General features: G+C 45.4%; 1 protein-coding gene across 7 annotated transcripts in view; it reads right to left on the bottom strand.

Annotated features, from left to right (window-relative positions):
• PITPNC1 (phosphatidylinositol transfer protein cytoplasmic 1) overlaps window positions 1-21130 on the bottom strand; it is a 270127-nt gene that overhangs the window by 166064 nt on the left and 82933 nt on the right. The window contains exon 1 of one of the 7 annotated variants that reach the window (XM_086687791.1): window positions 20177-21024. The exons of 4 other annotated variants lie outside the window; for them this stretch is intronic. In XM_086687791.1, the coding sequence (XP_086543917.1) occupies window positions 20177-20239 (63 nt within the window). In that variant the 5' untranslated portion in view covers window positions 20240-21024. Of the gene's footprint in view, window positions 1-9497; window positions 9685-20176; window positions 21025-21130 lie in introns of those variants that run through there. 2 more of the 7 variants (XM_086687789.1, XM_086687796.1) reach the window with 2 other exon arrangements.

The following is a 21130-nucleotide window of genomic DNA, read 5'->3' on the forward strand; positions in this document are numbered from 1 at the left end:
TTCTCTCCCTCTCCCTCTCCCTCTCCCTCTCTCTCTCTCAAAATAAACATTTTTAAAAAATAAAAAATAAATGAAGTTTCAAAAAAGCAAGTTTATAATAATGTGTCATGTGTGGACAGTTATGTTAAAAAAAAAACTCTGTTTTAATCTTTTTTTGTTTATTTTTTATTTTTGAGAGAGAGACAGAGACAGAGACAGAGCACAAGTGGAGGAGGGGCAGAAAGAGAGGGAAACAGAATCCAAAGCAGGCTCCAGGTCCTGAGCTGTCAGCACAAAGCCCCACGTGGGGCTCGAACCCACGAACCGTGAGATCATGACCTGAGCAAACTTGGCCGCTTAATCAACTGAGCGACCCAGGTGCCCCTATGTTTTAATCTTATGTTTGCAAATGTACAGCATAAGCTCTGAAAAAAGGTACATAGCACATTTTTTTTACTGTGGTGAGCTCTGCAGAGAAAGGCAGAATTAAGACTGTTAAAAATCATCACCTTAATTTTCTCTATTCGAAACAGAAATAATTTTCTTAACCAGTGGTAACATGGACTCTTTCAGAAACCATGCATGGGTCCCGGTTAAAACCATTCCAGAGGCCTGACACAATTGAAACCATGTTTTCTAGAACTAATCGCCCCTCATACTCTCAGGAGGGCTCAACCAGAGGGGAACAGTGAGTGCTTCCCATACAGAAGGAAATTCAAATTTAGGAATGTGAAGCAGACCCAACAATTTCACAGTAAACACGGGGAGACTGGGATGCAAGTTTGGGGTACAACTTGCACAAAGGGACTCAACCTCACTTGGTTTCTGCAGAGACCAGCGATAACGTTTACAGGACTCGGTGAGAGCCACGGATGCCTTTTGGAACAAGTTAAAAAGCTGCACATTTGGTAATGTTGTTAGAAAGCTGAAAATGTTTTCCCCGTAATTTACATGGGGGAATTGCTACATGCAAAAGTCTGTAGTTAAATAGGAGCAGGAAATGGAGAAGAAAAATAAATGGCAAGGGGAAATGTCTCCCTCATGAAAGTGTTTGTTGGAGAGGTGAGTGGTATTTTGAAATTTTGTTCTTTTTTTTTCCCCCCCAATTCAAGTTGTGCTCTCCGGCATTTTTTCCTGTAAGGACAAGTATTATGCTTGGCCCTGCTCCAAAAGTGCTGGCTAAAATTCCTGCAACATTTTCTTCTCGAAATTCAACTCCCAGCAACACCAAAAATTCATTTGTATTTCAGAATTTCCTTCTTTCTTTCTCTTTCTTTCTTTCTTTCTTTCTTTCTTTCTTTCTTTCTTTCTTTCTTTCTTTCTTTTTTAAATATTTATTATTGAGAGAGAGAGAGAGAGAGACAGAAGGGGAGGAGCAGAGAGAGAGGGGGGCAGAGGCTTCCAATCAGTCTGCACTGACAGTAGAGAGCCCGATGCGGGGCTCGAACCCATAACAGTGAGATCATGACCTCCACCGAAGTCACTTAACCGACTGAGCCACTCAGGGTGCCCCCCAAAGACATTTCTTTCTTTCTTTTTTGTTTTTTAATTTTTAAAATTATTTTTACTTTTTTATTGTTGAGAGGGAGAGAGGGAGAACAAGTAGGGAAGGGGCAGAGAGAGGAAGACCGGATCTGAAGCAGGCCCTGTGCTGACAGCAGAGAGCCCAACGTGGGGCTCAAACCCATGAACCGCGAGATCCCAACCTGAGCCGAAGTCAGCCACTCAACGGACTGAGCCCCCCAGGCGCCCCAAAGACATTTATTTCCATAGGACCTTTTATATTCCGGTTCGACGTCTTCAGTCTAAAACAAACAAACAAACAAACAAACAAACAAACAAACAAACAAACCTCTCTAGTAAGGTCACTGTGACAACAAAGGGGAATCAGCTCAAGTTCTCTCCCTGGGAGTCCCCCCCGTATCTGTTACGGCAGGAGCTGTATCAGTCAGGATCGGCCAGTTCTGCTGAGGCAACAAAGAGCCCCAAGATCTCCAAGGTTCAAAACCGCCCCAAGTTTACTCCTTGCTCTTGCAAGTCAATGGGGTGTCCTGATCGTCCCAGACCCAGGCTGACAGAGCGGTCACCATCGCCAGCCTTGTGGTCACCACACGAAAAGGAGAGTGAGAACTCTGGAGACTCCACAACCAGCAAGCAAATGCTGAGTGTCGCAGTTATGTTGTTCTTGATACAACCCATTGGCCAGAACTAGTCACACACGGGGCCTCACCCGTGACAGACGTCCAGGAGCACCCTTCTCTCGTGCCCAGGGTAAGGGGGAACTACAATTATTTGAAGAACGGCGACAAACAATAAATAGCCAACGGCTTTTCAAAACCACTAGAAATGAGACTAGAAAATAGGCTGAGTTTTTTAAATGTGATTTTATCATCAAAATGGATGTACTATTATTCTGAATTCCCTCTGGCTGGCAATACTTCCGCGACAAGCTCCAGGTTGAGAAACCCTTTATCCCCATCAGGGTTGTCTTTACAAGTTTAAGTTTGTGGCCCAAATCTGTAAACCATCCTACCTTCTGTGAGTGTTTCCTGGGAAGTGAAAAATAAACTTTCAATATTTTAATTTTTGATAGATTTTTGCCTCTCAAGAAAGGAAGTATGACTAATTAGGAGGTCAACTGAATTAGTGAGGGCATCAACCTTTTCCCTTTTTACCTTCTTATTTTGGCATAACAAGATGCCCAGCAAGAGAAATGTCGAGTTCTTTAGGTGATCTGAAATAATCTGAGCTAAAATCTACACTTAGCCACTAAGTTTTTTTAAAAATCAGGGGCGCCTGGGTGGCTCAGTTGGTCGAGTGTCCAACTTCAGCTCAGGTCATGATCTCACAGTTTGTGAGTTCAAGTCCCACATCGGGCTCCATGCTGACTGCTCAGAGCCTGGAGCCTGCTTCGGATTCTGTGTCTCCCTCTCTCTCTACCTACCCCTTCCCCACTCCTGCTCTGTCTCTCTCTCAAAATTAAATAAACATTAAAATATATATATATATATAAATAAATAAACAAATAAAATCAGAAATGTGATTTGCCAGTTCAATCAAATGTCTAAACGGGAAGTGGGCAGCTATCAATCACCTAAGACATCATTCTGGCTTACTTAACGCAGAATTTCTGTTGTCTAATAAGCAGTTTCAACCTGCTAACTTGCATTATTTATCAAGTATGCAATGTACTGTTGCCGAATTCATTGGTCAAGACAGCCACTGAGAATGTGCCATCTCATTCCCGAACTGAGTGGATTTTCCCCTCGTGTTGGAAGAATCCTGTAGACTTATGCCATCGGACTGTTTTCTCGTTTTTCATTTGTCTTGACCCGCTCAACAACACGGCTGGCTATCTCTCCGAGTAGATCACCGGAAGGGAAATTCAACCTCATAGATTTGATTCTGACATTGGCTCGTGCTCAGTGTAGGTTCCCTCAGAAGCATATGCTGAGAAAAGAACTCAAATGAGAACAATTTAAAGGGAATGGGGAAGTGATATAGGGAAGAAGAAATAGGAAATAAATGGCATGTTTCAAGCCAATTACCACTCTGGGCAACTGGGCTTAATCCCACTGGGGAAGTCTCAAAACCCATGTAGACACATTCTTCAGATTTACCCACCCTGGCAGGTGAGGGGGCTGGGGTATTGATACACCTGTCAGTCATTACTTAGGCTGATCCCAGGAAGCACTGGTTCATGGGCAGCAAGGTGGCCTACAGGCCAGAAGAGTCCTCAAGCAAAGAAATGCAGCTGCTGGAAGTCAGAAGTCGGGCCAGCGTGCACTGCAGTGGTGAGGATGAAGGGATACAGGCGAGGGCACAACATTTGCTATAGCTGTTAACTCACCTGATAATGGCCACCAGCTCTGAGTCTAACTTCGGCCAAACGCCTTGTTATTGGTCACTAGAAGAATCACACTGAGCGACACACGCCCATATTTCTAACCTAACAGTAGTTAAAATAGCAGAGAACCAAGATAGTTATTTTTAATAAACTTAGGATGAGTAAAACTAATGATAAACCAGAAAGAAAAGATTAGAATTCACAAAACTCCAGTTACACAGCAAAAGCAACATTTCCCAAAGTGAAAAAAAGGTTCCCAGGCCAAAAAATAAAAAGGCTCGGGAACACTCCCTCCAAACTCAACCACGACATCTGACTTGTCTTCTCAGCTTTTGTCACGACCAGAAACGATGTATTCTTTATTTCATGTACAGATTTACTTGTTTACTGGTTGCTTCATATCATTTGATTGCTTCCTAAGTTACAGAACACGGACTCAAAAGCTGGAAAGGGGAGTTAATATGGCTTATAAGAAGTATTAATGTCTTGGGGCGCCTGGGTGGCGCAGTCAGTTGGGCGTCCGACTTCAGCCAGGTCACGATCTCGCGGTCCGTGAGTTCGAGCCCCGCGTCGGGCTCTGGGCTGATGGCTCAGAGCCTGGAGCCTGTTTCCGATTCTGTGTCTCCCTCTCTCTCTGCCCCTCCCCTGTTCATGCTCTGTCTCTCTCTGTCCCAAAAATAAATAAACGTTGAAAAAAAAAAAAAAAAAAAAAAGAAGTATTAATGTCTTATATACGTCTCATAAGACGGCAAATTTATTTCTGAGTTTCAAGATGGAGATCCAGCAGCTGGGCCACTGATGGGCGAGGTGTATTTAAAATTTACAGTCAGGAGCCCAGCTTCTGTGACACAGCAGAAAGTGGGGTGCTCTAACAATTGCCCAGACCTGTAATGGGTTCTTCTGAGACATGGGGTATTCCTCATTGCGAATGCAGAGTTCTGATCTAAGGAGGGGAGCCTTGCTCCTAGAAAACCCTATGTCCAACACTTGGTTCTTGCACAATATCCCATTAAAGAATGGTTATTGAATTCATTGTTGGAGTCTCCATCTAACAAAAGAATTCTGAATGTGATTGGCTATTTTAAAAATTAATTCGAGGGGCGCCTGGGTGGCGCAGTCGGTTAAGCGTCCGACTTCAGCCAGGTCACGATCTCGCGGTCCGTGAGTTCGAGCCCCGCGTCGGGCTCTGGGCTGATAGCTCAGAGCCTGGAGCCTGTTTCTGATTCTGTGTCTCCCTCTCTCTCTGCCCCTCCCCCGTTCAGGCTCTGTCTCTCTCTGTCCCAAAAATAAAATAAACGTTGAAAAAAAAATTTTTTTTAATTTAAAAAAAAAAAAAAAAAAAAAAAATTAATTCGAGGGGCGCCTGGGTGGCGCAGTCGGTTAAGCGTCCGACTTCAGCCAGGTCACGATCTCGCGGTCCGGGAGTTCGAGCCCCGCGTCAGGCTCTGGGCTGATGGCTCAGAGCCTGGAGCCTGTTTCCGATTCTGTGTCTCCCTCTCTCTCTGACCCTCCCCCGTTCATGCTCTGTCTCTCTCTGTCCCAAAAATAAATAAACGTTGAAAAAAAAATGTAAAAAAAAAAAAAATTAATTCGAAAACTGTTTAGCAGTATCTACTAAAGTTGAACATATAAGTAGCCTATGACCCAACACTTCAACTCTTGAGAATATAACCAACAAAAATGAACACATGTGTTCACCAAAAAAACCCATATAACAGAATCCATAACAATGCTATTTGTAACAGCCCTAAAAGGAAAGCTACTCAAATGGCCCCAAAAGGAAAAGAATAAGTAAAGAGTGGCATATTCACATTGTAGAACACTGTATGGCCAAAACAATGATCACACACACAATAACACAGACACAAATACAGGGTTGAATGGAAGAAACCTGATACAGAAGACTACATACTATGTGATTCCATTTAATTAAGTTCCAAGAACATAAAAACTATCTCTGATATTAGAAGTCAGGAGAGTGGTTACCCTGGGGTGGTGTGAATTCAGGATGAGGCATAAGGTGAGTTTCTGTGGTTTTGGTAACATTCTATTTCTTGATCTAAGTGTTGGTTATTATTTTAGTTTCCATACCAAATTACCACAAACTTGATTGTTTAACACAATAGAAATGTATCTCTCCCAGTTCTGGAAGCCCGAAGTCAGAACTCAAGGTCTCAGCAGGACCAGCTCCCCCCCTGAAGGCTCGAGGGGACAATCCACTTCTCGGCTCTTCCAGCTACTGGTGGCCCCCCAGCTGTTCCTTATGGCTGGAACTCCCCCTTCTCTGCCTCCGTCTTTATGTGGCCTTCTCCTCCATGTCTGCGTCTTCTCTCCTGTCTCTTATAAGGACACTTGCCATTGGATTTAGCGCCCACCTGGGGAATCCAGGACGATCCCATCTCAAGATCTCTTATCTAATTATATCTCCAAAGACCTCCCTCCAAATAAGGTCATATTCACAGGCTTCCAGGGACCACCATTCAACCCATTACAGGGTGTGAAATTTTAGCCAGAATGCATGCATGCACTTTTTTGGTTATATGCTACACATCTGTGAGGAATTTTTTTTTAAGTCAGCTTACAACTTTTTAGAGATAGATTTGTTAGGGCACCTTGGGGGGTGCAGTCAGTTGAGCCCCTGACTCCTGATTTCGGCTCAGGTCATGATCCCACGGTCATGGGATGGAGCCCCACGTTGGGCTCCGCTCGCTGGGCATAGAGCCCGAATGGGATTCTCCCTCTCTCCCTCTGCCCCACTCCCCCACTCACATGTGCACACACACTCTCTCTCTCAAAGAAAAAAAGCACTTTAGAAATACACTTGTTCTGGGGCACCTGGGTGGCTCAGTCAGTTAAGCGTCCAACTTCAGCTCAGGTCATGATCTCGCGCTCACAAGTTTGAGCCCCATGTCGGGCTCTGTGCTGAGAGCTCGGAGCCTGGAGCCTGCTTGGGATTCTGTGTCTCCCTCTCTCTCTGCCCCTCCCCTGATTGCACTCTGTGGGTCTCTCTCTCTCTCGCTCTCAAAAATAAATACACATTAAAAAAAATAACAAATAAATAAATAAAAGAAATACACTTGTTCACCCACCATGAGGTGTCTGACACGCATCTAACAAAAAAGACGACCCCTGGCATTTTGTTGGCACCGCACCCACAGAGTTTTGTCTTCTCACAACATCCCATCCCCCTTCTGATCTTAGTCAAATATACAGAAACTTCATAGCAACTCACATGTATGGTTTTATCAAGTGACTTTCCCCCACCTTCTACTGCCCAAAGTGATGACATCCTTTAGCAAATTACAAGGCAGGGACCATCCGAGAGTCTGGGCTCTGCACCGTGTCAGCTCAGAGAACCGGGCTGTAATTTTAGACAGATGTTAGTGAACTTGGGAATTCCTGGTGTGTGGACGTGTGCCTCCAACCCCAGATGGCAGGGAAAAGAGCCAGGACTCCTCACCCAGATGACCCAGAAAACGTTTCTTAATGAATCGTCCAGCGTGACTCACGCTGGCTCCCACATCTGGCAGATCTGGGTTACATCACTCACGGTCCTCAGTGTCCTGCGGGTTCCTGGGAACATGCCGCCCAGAGTCAAGTGCACCAGCTGCAGCGGCCGGCTGTATTCACACGCCTCTCTGCGTCATCCTGACGGCCACACGCTATGGGGCGGTTCCAGAGAAGGTGCCACCCCCCCACCCCCACCCCAAGAGACCACCTCCTCTTACTTTCCCATGGGCCTAAGAAGTCACCATGGAATAAAAATTCCATGCCCGGAGGTGTCCAGGACAGAAGTGCATTCTCTGCTTTTCTACACTAACATCTCCGGCACCGTATCCCAACTGCATTAGCTTGTGTTAATCTGGAGAAGGGAAAAAAAAAAAAAAACCAACACACACACATAAAAACTTGGGCCATCCGTATTCCTCGAATAGGCTCAGAGGAGGGGAGAAACAAACTGTACAGTATAAGCTTTGAAAGGATTCAGAAGATATATGATAAACAGCTCGTGGCAAGAGGCAAGGAGGTGACAATTTTCAGGGGGACAGGGACCTCTGGCACTCTGTTCCACTAGACCAAGTCCTGCTATGTTCCCTCTATCACTTAAAACGTCCCCAACACTAACAATCTGCCTGGCACCACATTCCTGCTTTATTAACTACGTATCCTGCAAGATCTTTATTTTGCATCCTTTTATTTACTGATCAGAACTGCCCTGAAGGCTGCTTCTGGGGCACCAGATCTCCCAGTAGCGCCCTATGGGGAAGTTCTTCATCCTCCTACTCATTACTAGAACATGACACAGTTCACATTCATGAACTACAAGCCTGCCTTGTTCCACATCAATCCCCCCCTGCTCATTCAGAGCATGTTAGAGCTGGAGGGGTTATCTTCTTTTAATCATTAATTTCATTCTTTATGGATCAGATGCTGATCCATATTCTAATTTTGAAGACAAGACCAAAAAAAAAAAGGGGGGGGGGGGAGAAGAAGAAAAGGCTATGATTCTGACAAGTGAAGTAATTCATCATCCCTGGCTAGATAATGACATACACGAGTATGACCCAGGTCTCCTCATTCTTGGATTCAAAATTACATCATGCAGCCTCATGAATTTAAACAAGCAAAAAAGTCAATTAGAAGACTTTCAAGTTGGGGCTGAGATTTACAAATCTGTAGATGCGGTCTAAAGAAATAATCAGAGGGGACGCCTGGGTGGCTCAGTCGGTTGGGCGTCTGACTTCGGCTCAGGTCATGATCTCACAGTTCATGGGTTTGAGCCCCTATCGGGCTCTGTGCTGACAGCTCAGAGCCTGGAGCCCGCTTCGGATTCTGTGTCTCCCTCTCTCCCTGCCCCTTTCCCGCTCACACTTCGTCTCACTTTGTGTCTCTCTCTCAAAAATAAATAAAGATTAAAAAAAAATTTTTTTTACAAGAAAGAACCAGAAAGAAGACATAAAGAGAGGGGTGAAGAAAACATTTATTTACGTGTGGTCATTTTCCTGGGTGCACATTAGACTTGCCTGCAGGCCTTCCAACCCCCACGCCCAGGCCAGGCCTCAAAGCAAATGAACTCAGAGTCTCTGGACGTAGGGTTTAGTTGTCAGTACACAACCAGGTGACTCCAACGGGCAGGCAACGTGCAGCACCACTGATTTACTGGAGTTTAGGCTAAAACAGATGTGCAGACACCATAACCAGAGTTCTCAAAAGAAGAAAAAGGAAAGAAAAGAAGAAGAAAAGGAGGCAGGAGGAGTCATTTGTATGACTTCAATTTACTTTGTTCATCTCTCTGTGCTTTAGCGGGATAATCAGATGTAGGGTCAAACTGAGAAGGTCTACACCGGCAATCTCAGTCCAAACAAGGCCAGCTTCCCCCACCAAGCTGATTACCACTGAGGCATGTAGGCTACAGGTGAGGGGAGAAGGAAACAGAGCAAGCAATCAAGTCCTGTCCTCTGAGGGTAGTCACACACTGTCATTATACTGTCTTTCTCTGTTTTCTTTTCTTTTTTCTTTTTTTAAGGAGTCCATTATATATGACCTGGCAATTCCATTTATGGGCACATATCCAAAAGAATGGAAAGCAGGGACCCAAAGAAATATCTGTATGCCCACGTTCACAGCAACATACTTCACAACAGCCAAAAGGAGGAAGCAATCCATCTACCTGTGCACAGATGAATGGATAAACAAAATGTGGTATATCCATACGATGGAATATTATTTGGCCTGGAAAAGGCAGGGTATTCTGATGCAGGCTCCAACATGGATGAACCTCGAAGACGTCATGCTGAGTGAAATAAGCCGGCCACAAGGGTCCATACTGCACGTACATAAGGTACTTCGAATAGTCCCATTCATAGAGACAGAAAGGGGTATATGGTGGCTGCTGGGGGGCTGGGGAGAGGGGAAATGGAGAGTTAGTGTTCAATGGGTGCAGAATTACTAATGCTCTAGATAGTAGCACTAGCAATAGAACAAAATGAATGTACTTAATACCACTGAAATGTACTTTTGAGAGAGAGAGTGCATGCATGCATGCAAGTAGGGGAGGGGTGGGGGGGGAAGAGAGAGAGAATTTTAAGCGTGGAGCCTGATGGAGGACTCAATCTCATGACCACGATATCATCATGACCTGTGCCTAAATCAAGAGTCAGACGCTTAACTGAGCCACCCACGTGTCCTGAAATGTACCTTTAAAAATAGTTAAGGGGGTATATTTTGTTATGCGTATTTTAACACATATTCAAAAATTAAAAAAAAAAAAAAAAAAAAAAAAGAGCCCATGTCATGTCCCTCATTTACTTCTCTCTGGGGTTCACGGCAGTTGCTAAAGACAAAATCCCAAAGGCAGAGATATCGTCTGTCAAACTGCGAAGCCTGAGGTCGGTGTCCAACATACCCCAGGCCCCTGGAATCTATCTGGCAGGCCTGGCTGACTCAACAAAGAGTTATAAAGCCTCGCAAATCCCCCAGGGCACGTGGAGGCCCGGCTGGCAAGCCTTGCGTTCCATGTTATGTAACAAGCAGGTTGCCAACTTTCAAACAACACGAGGTGAATTCCGATGTGCTCCACGTCTGGGATCAGCCAACTGGTGATTAATTCCCAAATAACTCCATATGGGGCCTAGTCCTAATTCCCAGATGCAGTAGTCCCACCTAATTTGTGAGTTGAGAAATCTCAGGTCTTCTCTTTGATAGGGATCCACTCGAACGTATTTTCAAAGAGGGGCTTATCTTTCTTCTTTTCCCTCCTTTCGGCTCAGTATTCTAGAGGCAAAGAAAAACCCCAGCAAGGAGAAAACGCCTCTAGCGACTGCTCGGAGCTGCCTGGCAATCCGAAGCTTTCAAGCGAGTAAGGTTTCTCCTTTACGGACATCCCTGAAACAGGCAGAAGAAAAACATAGCAGGTGTTCTCTGGTCAGTGATCCTAACTCATTCCCTCAATCAGCAGTCTGTGATGATCCTATACAGGGAATGACATATGAAGATCTTTTCTAGGGGAAGGCATGTCAGCCCTAGAGGCCGGTCACCAAGCACATGTGTCTGAGCTCTGGCCAGGTGTCTAAATAAACCCGGGGCCCCACAACAGCTCTCCCACTCGGCCGAGAAAGTCTGTCCCAATGATTCACCATGAAGCCCAAAGTTTAGCAGCTGGAAGAATGTACACTTTCCTCTTTCTTAAGAGTTTGCAAATTAACAGTTCTGCCAGAAGCCAATCATTCAATGGGAGTTGGATTAAGTCCTTGGACACCCTTCCACTGAGCTCAGACAGACACAGGAAAACACTCACTGGTTTCTTTGGCATAAAGTTCTGCAAAATAAAAGAAATTTCTCTAAATTTGAGCAATAATAGAAAAGGCGGGAGGCTCTTGTTCGTGGAGGGAAAGGGAAATCTACCTTGAATGGTGTGACTCATGTGTTCTGAGGTCTAACCTGTGCTCGTATACGTTTTTTTCTATGTAGGTATTTAGGAATACATGCCACAATACTCTTTAATATACAACATACACCTTTGGGGACTCTGGAAGAGAGCCTGAAGGGTGAGGGTTTCCCGCCTCTGAATCGCCACCACCTTCCCCGCTCCTAAAGCACAGACATCTGTCAGTCAACTATAGTCCTTGTTACATGTCTGGATTCAAAATGCTATGTCCCGGGGCGCCTGGGTGGCGCAGTCGGTTAAGCGTCCGACTTCAGCCAGGTCACGATCTCGCGGTCCGGGAGTTCGAGCCCCGCGTCGGGCTCTGGGCTGATGGCTCGGAGCCTGGAGCCTGTTTCCGATTCTGTGTCTCCCTCTCTCTCTGCCCCTCCCCCGTTCATGCTCTGTCTCTCTCTGTCCCAAAAATAAATAAACGTTGAAAAAAAAAATTAAAAAAAAAAAAATGCTATGTCCCTGCCTCTCCCTACTCTAGTGTTTGCCCCTATCTGATTGTCCTCAGGTGGAAAGGAGAAGACCCCCTCGCTCACAGTTGCCACTCATGCTTCATGATTTCTACAAGGCTCTCTGGAGTCTATGGATCCACGAAGTTCACGAAGTTCATGGACAGCAGTATCCCAGTGGCACACTGGTAACCACCTCCGGTCAAAGTCATCTTCTCATTAAGTCTTGGGGCGCAGACATAAGGCTAGCAAACTACATATGGCCACAGGAGGAAAAAAAGGTGTGTTTTCCACCATTACTTCCTTAAAGACATGCCAAGCACCATATGTAAGTTAATAATAGTCTATCCCTTCCTTTGCCCTTAAGAGAGAATTCAGCTCATGCAGTCCCACCATCACTATATATAAAGTGTTCATTATATACATAGCCCAACACTAAGATAATATACTATATTCCAAAACACTGCCAAGACTCTGAGAGCATCTTCTGGGACCCTGAAACAGCGGAGTGACCATAAATTAGGTAAAAGGAGAAATTTCTTAGTACATTTCAGAAAAAAAAAAAAAAAATCAAAATAACCCCCAGCAACAGAATTTCATGTGTAAACAACTCTCGCATGTTCAAGTTTCAGCTTAATCAACTGTGACTCTTGATATTTTATTTAATACATCTAGGAAGCATCACCAAAAGAATAATTTTAATATCGCTTCTAAATTCAATTAGAAGGGTTACATTTTTATGACAGTGTAACATTTGCAGGGCCCTTCTCTCATACACAAGTTATTAAGTCCCCGCAGTCCCTTAATCCACACTGCAGACTAATCTAATGCATTTAAGCCGCCCTTGAGAAGCCATCCCTCAGCTCGTGGCTCGCCCAGCATGATAGCTTTCGCTTTTCTGACCTAAGAAGTCATTTTCTTTTCCCTCTTGACATCTTAAGAGTCATCTTTAATAATGTTTTTTTTTTCCCGTAGTTGCAATGTCTTTCAACTCCTGATGTTCCAGACTGACTTGGCAAGTCCATTCTTCTCTGATAGAAATACCCATCCTCTGAGGTAGAGTGCCAGCTCTACCCAAGCACACCACCCAGCAGACACCCTGTTACAAAATCCACAAATCCAGATGAAAATCCGGACGCTTTCCAACACGCTCCACACATTTCCTACTGTGCCCACGACAGATGCTCCCAGTAGCACAGCCACCGGGAAACTGACACACACACACAGGATGCAGCCAAGGGGTTGGGAGTGGGTACCCTGTGACGACACTGCTAACTACTGAGAGAAGTCATGGGTCTCTCGGAGTCTCTGTTTCCCCGTTTATAAGATGGGAAGACTAGTTGTAATCACCTGCATTGACACAATGTCCGAGAGTCAAAAGAAACCCTAGTACTTAGCATGACGTTTGAAGTTGCCATTAATTGTTAGTCTGCTTTCTTAGGGAATCGTTCTAATATTTTCATAGGTCCTGGGTCACCTCACTGGCTCACTCAGTGCAGTGTCCAGCTCTTGATCTTAGAGTCATGAGTTTGAGTCCCACATTGAATGTAGAGATTATACTTATTAAATAATCTTTAAAAAAATTTTTTTGGCGGGGGACGCCTGGGTGGCTCAGTTGGTTGGGCGTCCGACTTCAGCTCAGGTCATGATCTCGCAGTCTATGGGTTCAAGCCCCGCATCGGGCTCTGTGCTGACAGCTCAGAGCCTGGAGCCTGCTTTGGATTCTGTGTCTCCCTCTCTCTGCCCCTTCCCTGCTCGCACTCTGTCTCTCTCTCAAAAAGTAAATAAACATTAAAAAAATAACAATAACAATACAATTTTGGTTTCACGGGTCCAGACTAATGGGCCAAGCAAGAACCACTAAGTCCTAAATTAGGGTTCCACCGCCTTAAATATTTTTTTTTTTTCAGAACCAGGTCAGATATAAATTAATAATGACAGCTGCCCCTAGAGAATTACACCAGCTTACGTGATGACTGAACTAAAGATGAATTCTTGGGTATAAAGTCAGGATGGTCCCAATTTAGAATAACAAAACGTGTCAACAGAGGCCTCTGTTTTTCATCGGGAAGACACTGGCTACAAATTATCTCAAGCTTAACAGAAATCTTAATTAGGCTGAGCTAGCAAGTAAGCATTAGCATGAGTTTCCAGGACTCTGACAGCAACCTTCTGAGGTGGGTGCGGTGCCCATAGCCCGGGCAAGAAAACGGGATAAAGAAACCGGTTAATAGGGATGAAGAGAGCATAGAGAGCATGGCTAATCCACGACAAGCAACAGCGTCGGCGACATTATAAAACTTACTCCTCTTCAGCTACAAACCGAGCTGTGTTTGGAAAATTGAGATCAATATGCTTTCCAAGCAGAAAAAGCACAACGTAAAGTACCAAGTCCCCTCAGGCTACCTACCAATCCAGGCGGTTGGCCCCTCTCTGTAAACTTCTCATTCGCCCCTTCTGCTCTCAGCTGGGTGGGTGGGGGATGCGTGGACGGGCAGATGGACGCACAGTCTTTGAAATCAATAAAACCAGAAGTCATAAAACATCTCCCAAAACATTTGCAATGATTAAACCGGAATCATGTCCCCAAAGAGACAATCCACCTTAATGTTGGTCAAACGAACGTCAGTTAAGAAAATTATTTTACTGTACTGTCTTTCAGTTCTTTGATCACTTTATAATAAGGAAATATTGTATTTTTGTTGTCACTGTGCGAGTGCCACTCTCAGAGCTCTGAATAAGAGTTTACAAAAGACAGGGGTGCCTGGGTGGCTCACTTGGTTAGGCGCCCAACTTCGGCTCAGGTCATGATCTCGCGGTTCATGAGTTCAAGCCCCACGTCGGGCTCCGTGCTGACTGCTCAGAGCCTGGAGCCTGCTTTGGATTCCATGCCTTCCTTTCTCTCTGCCCCTGCCCTGCTCACACTCTGACTCTCTGTCTCTCTCAAAAATAATAAGACATTAAAAATATTTTTTTAAACATTAAAAAAAAAAAAAAACAGAGATGGCACCCTCGCTCCCCCTTCATCTCATTCCTGGTCTACCACCCCAAGAGTCAGGAACTGTGAAAGTATCACCTGCACAAAACCACCAAAGCACCAAATGGTTCTTACTGTCCTCCCCTTCAACTACTTTCTTGCATCTTACGGACTGTCAGCGAAATATCAAATCACAGGTATTTGGATATCAGTAGGTTTTAGGGACTGTATTTGGGGTGGGTTCAAGAATGGGCCCCAATCCTCCATTTGACTTCTGGAGGGTTTGTTTTGTTTTATTAGCTGGAACTCTGCAGACTTGAAAAATCTGATGCTAGGCAAAAGATATCCAAAATTTGATCCTATCGTGAAGAAGGTAATAGATCATATGATTGCCAGAAGTCTATGAAAGACAGAAAAATTTCTAACCAAGGGGGAAAAAAACTAGTATGCTTGTGGTTTGTCTTCCAAGTGGGTCTAGAAACACTTATTCAAGATAACCACGTTAAAAGGCTTTTATTAAAGTTTATTTATTTATTTTGAGAGAGAGAGAGCATATGCACGTGCAGGGGAGAGGCAGAGAGAAAGACAGAGAGAGAGAGAGAGAGAGAGAGAGAGAGAGAGAGAGAGAATCCCAAGCAGGCTCCGCACTGTCAGCTAGGAGCCATCTGCCAATGGCAGGGCTCGAACTCACGAACCATGAGATCATGACCTGAGCTGAAATCAAGAGCTGGACGCTAAACTGACTGAGCCACCCAGGCGCCCCACATCAAAAAAACTTCAAAACCATACTTTTGTAAGTTTATTTTTAAAATAACTCCTACCAATGTGGGGCTCAAACTCACAACCTGTTGCCTCAAGAATCACATGCGTCACCAACTAAGCCAGCCAGGCGCCCCTTAATTAATTTTTCATTGCTGGACATTTGCTTTTTTTTTCTCCGGACCCTTTTTAAAATTCTGGTGTAAACAACACTGCACAGAACATTATTATACACAAACTTTCACGTATCTGTCAGTTCGTTTTTTCCCCCTAGGTCTCTATTCTTGACATATCTTTGCAAACAAAGATGTTTCCTCTTTCTGGGTACATATATTAAGTTTTGTCTGATAGGTGTTTGCAAGGCTACATTCATTAATTATGTTTTTGGATGAATTCCCCTTCATGTTTTGACATCCATAGACAACTGGGAAACTAAACATGGTTCCAGCTCCCCGGTCAGCACCCAGGATGAATAAATAAATGACCCCCTACGAGTTGGTATCAGCCAAACTCCCCTTATTCAGTGTCGCCCTCGTTAGTGACATGAACAAAAGGAAAAGCAGTAGGAGACCTTGTTTCCTGCTGACAAACCTTGATCTACATCTGTGTTGCCAATTACTTGTTCAACAAACCTGTTACTTTTTTAGAAATAATAAATAATTCAGGGAAAGTCATTTTGAATCGTCTGACATCTGTTGCTTGTATGACTCTGAATTATTCATCAGTGAGCATAAACAGTATTAATTAAAGAAAAGTACTGGAGAAAACCACTGAAATAGAAATGAACACTGCAGAAGAAAATGCCTTTACTCAAAGCATACTCCCTTGTCATTGACAAATATCTCAAAGAACATAACGGTCCTTGGAATTTAAAGGGGCCGGCGGGCACACTTAGAAATCAGAAGGCAAGATAGAAGTGATGAACACTACTTTGTTTCCGAATTTATTTTTCTCTCTCCTTCAGGAAAAAAAAAAAAAATCGCTCTCTTAGGTCTGCTCTCTCAGCATTTTACCTCCTTGGTTTGGGGGAGTTTTATTGTATTCCAGGGGAAAGAAAGTTTACTAAATGAGGTTCAAAAGAATCACAACAATAAGTACAGTAGTGGATCAAGTCACCTCGTCTCATTTGTCAACTGAGATTTAAGTATATTAGTGGAAGAGCTGCTCCCCCACCCCCTCAAATTAAGGATGGCTCGATTAATCTGGCTGCCACCGCCTGATCATTTATTTCCATGACGACTTGGGCACTTCCTTTTGACACAGCGCTTTCTTGTGGTAAAAGAGCAAAAGAGAAAAACCTTAACAGCCCTGCTGGCCACATGGGTGGCCGTTGGCTAATTCTGCCCCAGTCTGTCTGTCGACTCAATTAGAGCGACATTAGATTCAGTAACACCCTTGGCAGTAGGAGACACTAGGGAACATGCGTGTGTGTGTGTGTGTGTGTGTGTGTGTGTGTGTGTGTGTAGGAGAAGTGTGGGCACAAAGGAAAGGTGTTAAAAGTGTTTACGAAGCACTGTTGGTAAACAGATGCCTGGGAGAGGCGAGGCAGGGGTGTCTCTGTAACTGGTTTCTCAGGTGCCAGAAGAAACAGGGCTCTCAGGCACAGCAAGGTTGGGGAGCCGCTGAGGGGGGGCTTGAACCGGGAGATTTGCACAGAAACCTATTCCTTTGTGTGGCTCCAGTGAATTGCTGAGCAACCATTGCTAGACTCCCAGGTAACCAGGCCTGCTCCCTCCACTCCAGGACCGACTGCTGGGGTTGCTGTGGGCAACACAAGAGAAACACTGGGGAGGGCAGAGGGGCAGCACAGGACAGACAGGCGGGAGGAGGAAGAAGGATCGAGAAAAGGACTGAAGGAAAAGCCACAAGCCCCGCTTGGGGTCCTTTCAAAAGCCCTGAATTCGGAGGGATGGTAACCGACTGGCAATCACTGGCACTCGACTAATGAATGGCTTCTGTGCATAAATTAGCACTCCGGTCTCTCCAGATCAGATCTACCGGAGACCTCCCAAAGCTTCCAGAAAGAGAGAGCCACAGCAACCCTCTTTCAGTGACACCCTTTGAAGGGATTTCACGAATGGGGACAAGCCTCCCTTGTTCATCCAAGTTTGGTTTGTTCTGGTGGTTTTGTTCCTTTGCAGGAGGTACAGGAGATGGGGGGGGGGGGAACGAAGCTTGGAGAAGACGACAAAACAGCCCTGCCTGGCTTCGAATGGCCGTTCATCACAGAGGGCTTGTTGTCAAAGACGGCAGAGAAAAGAAGCCAAGGATCTCCGTTTCCCAAAAAAGGCTGAACAGGGACTTCAGTGTCTCTTTTAGGCACTACTCAAAATGAAACTACAGATTTAGAAAAGATCTCTCATATAGCATCGCGTTTTAAGAAACGAACTAAAAAAGATCTCTTTTAGAAAGACGATGGATGGATTCGTTGGATCAGAAGAGGGTTGCCCGGCCCAGAGGCCCCTCATCCAAACCCCAAGTCCGACCGGGATGAAACCTGTTTGTAAGGTCAGATGCCTCCCAGATGCCCCCACAGCCTTAATTTCATTCAAATATTCAAACACCAACGTTTACATTTAGAAAAACAGAAACGAACAAAGAGGCGCTGCCTCCCTCCTTTTCAACACAGGCGGCTTCTAGGCTAGAGATCGAGGGAGAGTCTTGGGGAGCTGCACCCAGGTTCAACCTGTCCTCACGGGTTCAGCCGGCACTGACGCACCATCAGCCTCAACAGGAAGAGCCCAGAGGTAACCCACAGACTGGAGTCTGGGTTTGGCGATTACGCCGTGAGGCACCAGTGCTGTGAAACACACTCTAACGGCTAGCTGTGAGCAAGACTGGGTGGGGGTAGAAGCAGGGCCCCTGGGTTCTCTTGTGGCTTCCATCTGGGACGCCCACGGCACCCACCGAGCAGGCGGAAGCTGAGGCCCTTGACGAAGGCCACCCAAACCGTGAATGGTAAAGATGAAATGCAAACAGGTGTCCTCAGTGGAGATACCAACGGGCAGCTCAGTACGCCCCCCTCTTCAGAGGCAACACCGTGTGCTTCCAAACTCCACCGTGCGCAGGGATCAACCGGGAACCTTGTTCCCATGCAGACCGATTCAGAAGGTCTGGGAGGGGGGGCCTGAGAATCTGCATTTCTAACAAGGTTCCAAATGCAGACCACACTTTGAGGAAGAGCGGCGCGCCTGAATCACTGTGGTTCCAAAAGCGGAACCCATGACCCAGGGCTTCTCCAGGGGAATTAAATCAGTACCGACGGCAGGGAGGCCAACCTCAGGGATGTTTTACGTTTTCCAGGTGATTCTTACGTATGGTCAGGGATGGGTATCCACTGGCTGGACTCATTCTGGCTTTCATTTTTAACGGCATCTGTGGACCCAGGAAACCCAGTGTCTGGGAATCACGGTTTCGTATCCAAGAAGGGTTGCTGGCCGAAATGGATTGGTATAGACACAAACATACAGTATTTGAAAACACAACGAAGAGAGATATAATACGATACTTATTTTTTACATGATAGTGTGTCAGTTTCTTTGATTAAAGTGAGGAGTTCATAGTGTCCCTGACTAATCAAATTCCACAAGCGTGGGCCACATGCTAAGGTTCTGGAAGAGACTGTTGTAGTTAAGGGTCCTCCCTGCTGTTCTGTTAACCCCCCCAAGGCCAATGCCTTGGGACCGTAACTTTCTTAGATGACAACTGACTCATAAATGGATTTTAGGTCCCAATGGCATCCCAGCTAGTACCTTTAAGTACTGAGCATGGGTGGTTCAGTCTGTTAAGCCTCCACTCTTGAACTCAGTTCGTGAGATCGAGTCCCAAGTCAGGCTCTGCGCTGATAGTGTGGAGCTTACTTGGGATTATCTCTCTCTCTCTCTCTCTCTCTCTCTCCCCCCCAAAATAAATAAGTAAACTTAAAAAAAAAAAAAAAGTCCTGAAATTTTTTCAAATATGGATTCCTGCCAACAACTAATGGCCCATGCAGGACCTATAAAGCAAACTCACGGTCCCTTCCTTTCTACCCCTGCCCTATCCTTCTGATCCACAGCTCCAGGCTGCAAAGAAGGTACCCTGCAGCCAACTTTCCACTTTCTGTGCAATAAACAGAACTCCGAAGGGCATCAGTTCTGCCAGCTGCCAACAGATGGCATCAGCGGTCGCACAAGGTCGTTTGAGCCTTAGCCTTGGCTTGGTTCCTTAATCTCTGTCATGTTTGCTGTTGGAAATGCTGTTAAAAACTTACTGGAGGTGAAAAAAATTAGGCCAAAATGCAAGCCATCTTTGGATAATAAAATGAGAGCCACGGGGCGCCTGGGTGGCTCCGTCGGTTAAGCGTCCAACTTCGACTCAGGTCATGATCTTGTGGTTTGTGGGTTTGAGCCCCACATCAGGTGCTGTGCTGACAGCTCAAAGCCTGGAGCCTGCTTTGGATTCTGTGTCTCTCTCTCTCTCTCTCTTTTGGATTCTGCGTCTCCTTCTCTCTCTCCCTCTCTCTCTGCCCCTCCCTCGTTCGTGCGCTCTCTCAAAAATAAATAACAACATTAAAAAATAATAGTAATAAAAAATAATAATAATAAAAAAAATAAAATGAGAGCCTTAAAGGAATTCAGAGTACCTGACATCCCCAGCTCTCTTAAGAAACAATTGTACCAGCAACCAATGCACACCCAGCTAGGTTAAGTGTCATGTCGGTTTTTAGAACAAACTGGCTTTTGGAAACTCACCTGTGAAACAGCTTCTATGTCCCCATGTGACATAACAACGAAGTTGCTTCTCTCGGCCCACATAGAAACCACAGAGAAAGCAAAACAACCCTCCACCGTGAAGCAAAACTCTAACCGCAACAACGCTTTTCAGAAGCAAAGACACTCTGAGAAACAGAACTGTGTTTCCTCTTGATTCATCTGGCTTGTGTGCTCAGAACACCCACTATCCCCAAGGAAACAGGGCCCCGCTTCACCAATGGCAACAAAGCCGAGCGTTCCAGCTCGGACAGCTCAGTTCTTTCTGCGGGAACTTAGAGGTGAATGCCTTGTCTTAGTCTTTCGAAGGTTAAGATCAGGAATCCTGTGGGTTGCCAGACTTCTGTGTAAGTTATTTTACATCAGAGGTTCTTGGCCAGGGGTGATTTTGCTGTCCAGGGGACCGCTGGTGGCACTGAAGACATTTTGGTGGTCACACTGGGCTGCTGGCATCTTGTGGGCACAGGACAACCCCCACAACGAAGAATGATCCAGTCCGACTGTCAAGAGTGGAGCGGTTGAGAAACCCTTCTCTGGAGGCCAAGAATTGGGGCCAAGAAAATTTAAATTCCAAAAGTCAGTTTCCCAATTGACTGAGAAGACAAAAGCTAATTAATGGGAACTCCCTCCTGACGTCAAAATTGGCCGTCCAGTCTTTCCTGGTCCCTGTTTTTGAGAACAGAGTGTCCCTCGTTTTCACCAAGGCCTCCCCTCTGAATGTCATCATTGCTGACCTTCTCAGGAACTTCGCCCCATCCCCCATGTGCTCTTGATCCGCACTGACACTCTTACCACCTCCCTCCACCTGATTCAAAGAGGCTGTTTTCCTATTTCAAAAATATCTCTCGGGGCACCTGGGTGGCTCAGTCTGGTTGAGCGTCCGACTCTTGATCTTGGGGCCATTGAGTTCGAAACCCACACTGAGTGTAGACATAT

This window comes from Puma concolor, chromosome E1 (genome assembly GCF_028749965.1).
Source record: "Puma concolor isolate L17-30 chromosome E1, mPumCon1.1.hap2, whole genome shotgun sequence".
NCBI lineage: Eukaryota > Metazoa > Chordata > Mammalia > Carnivora > Felidae > Puma > Puma concolor.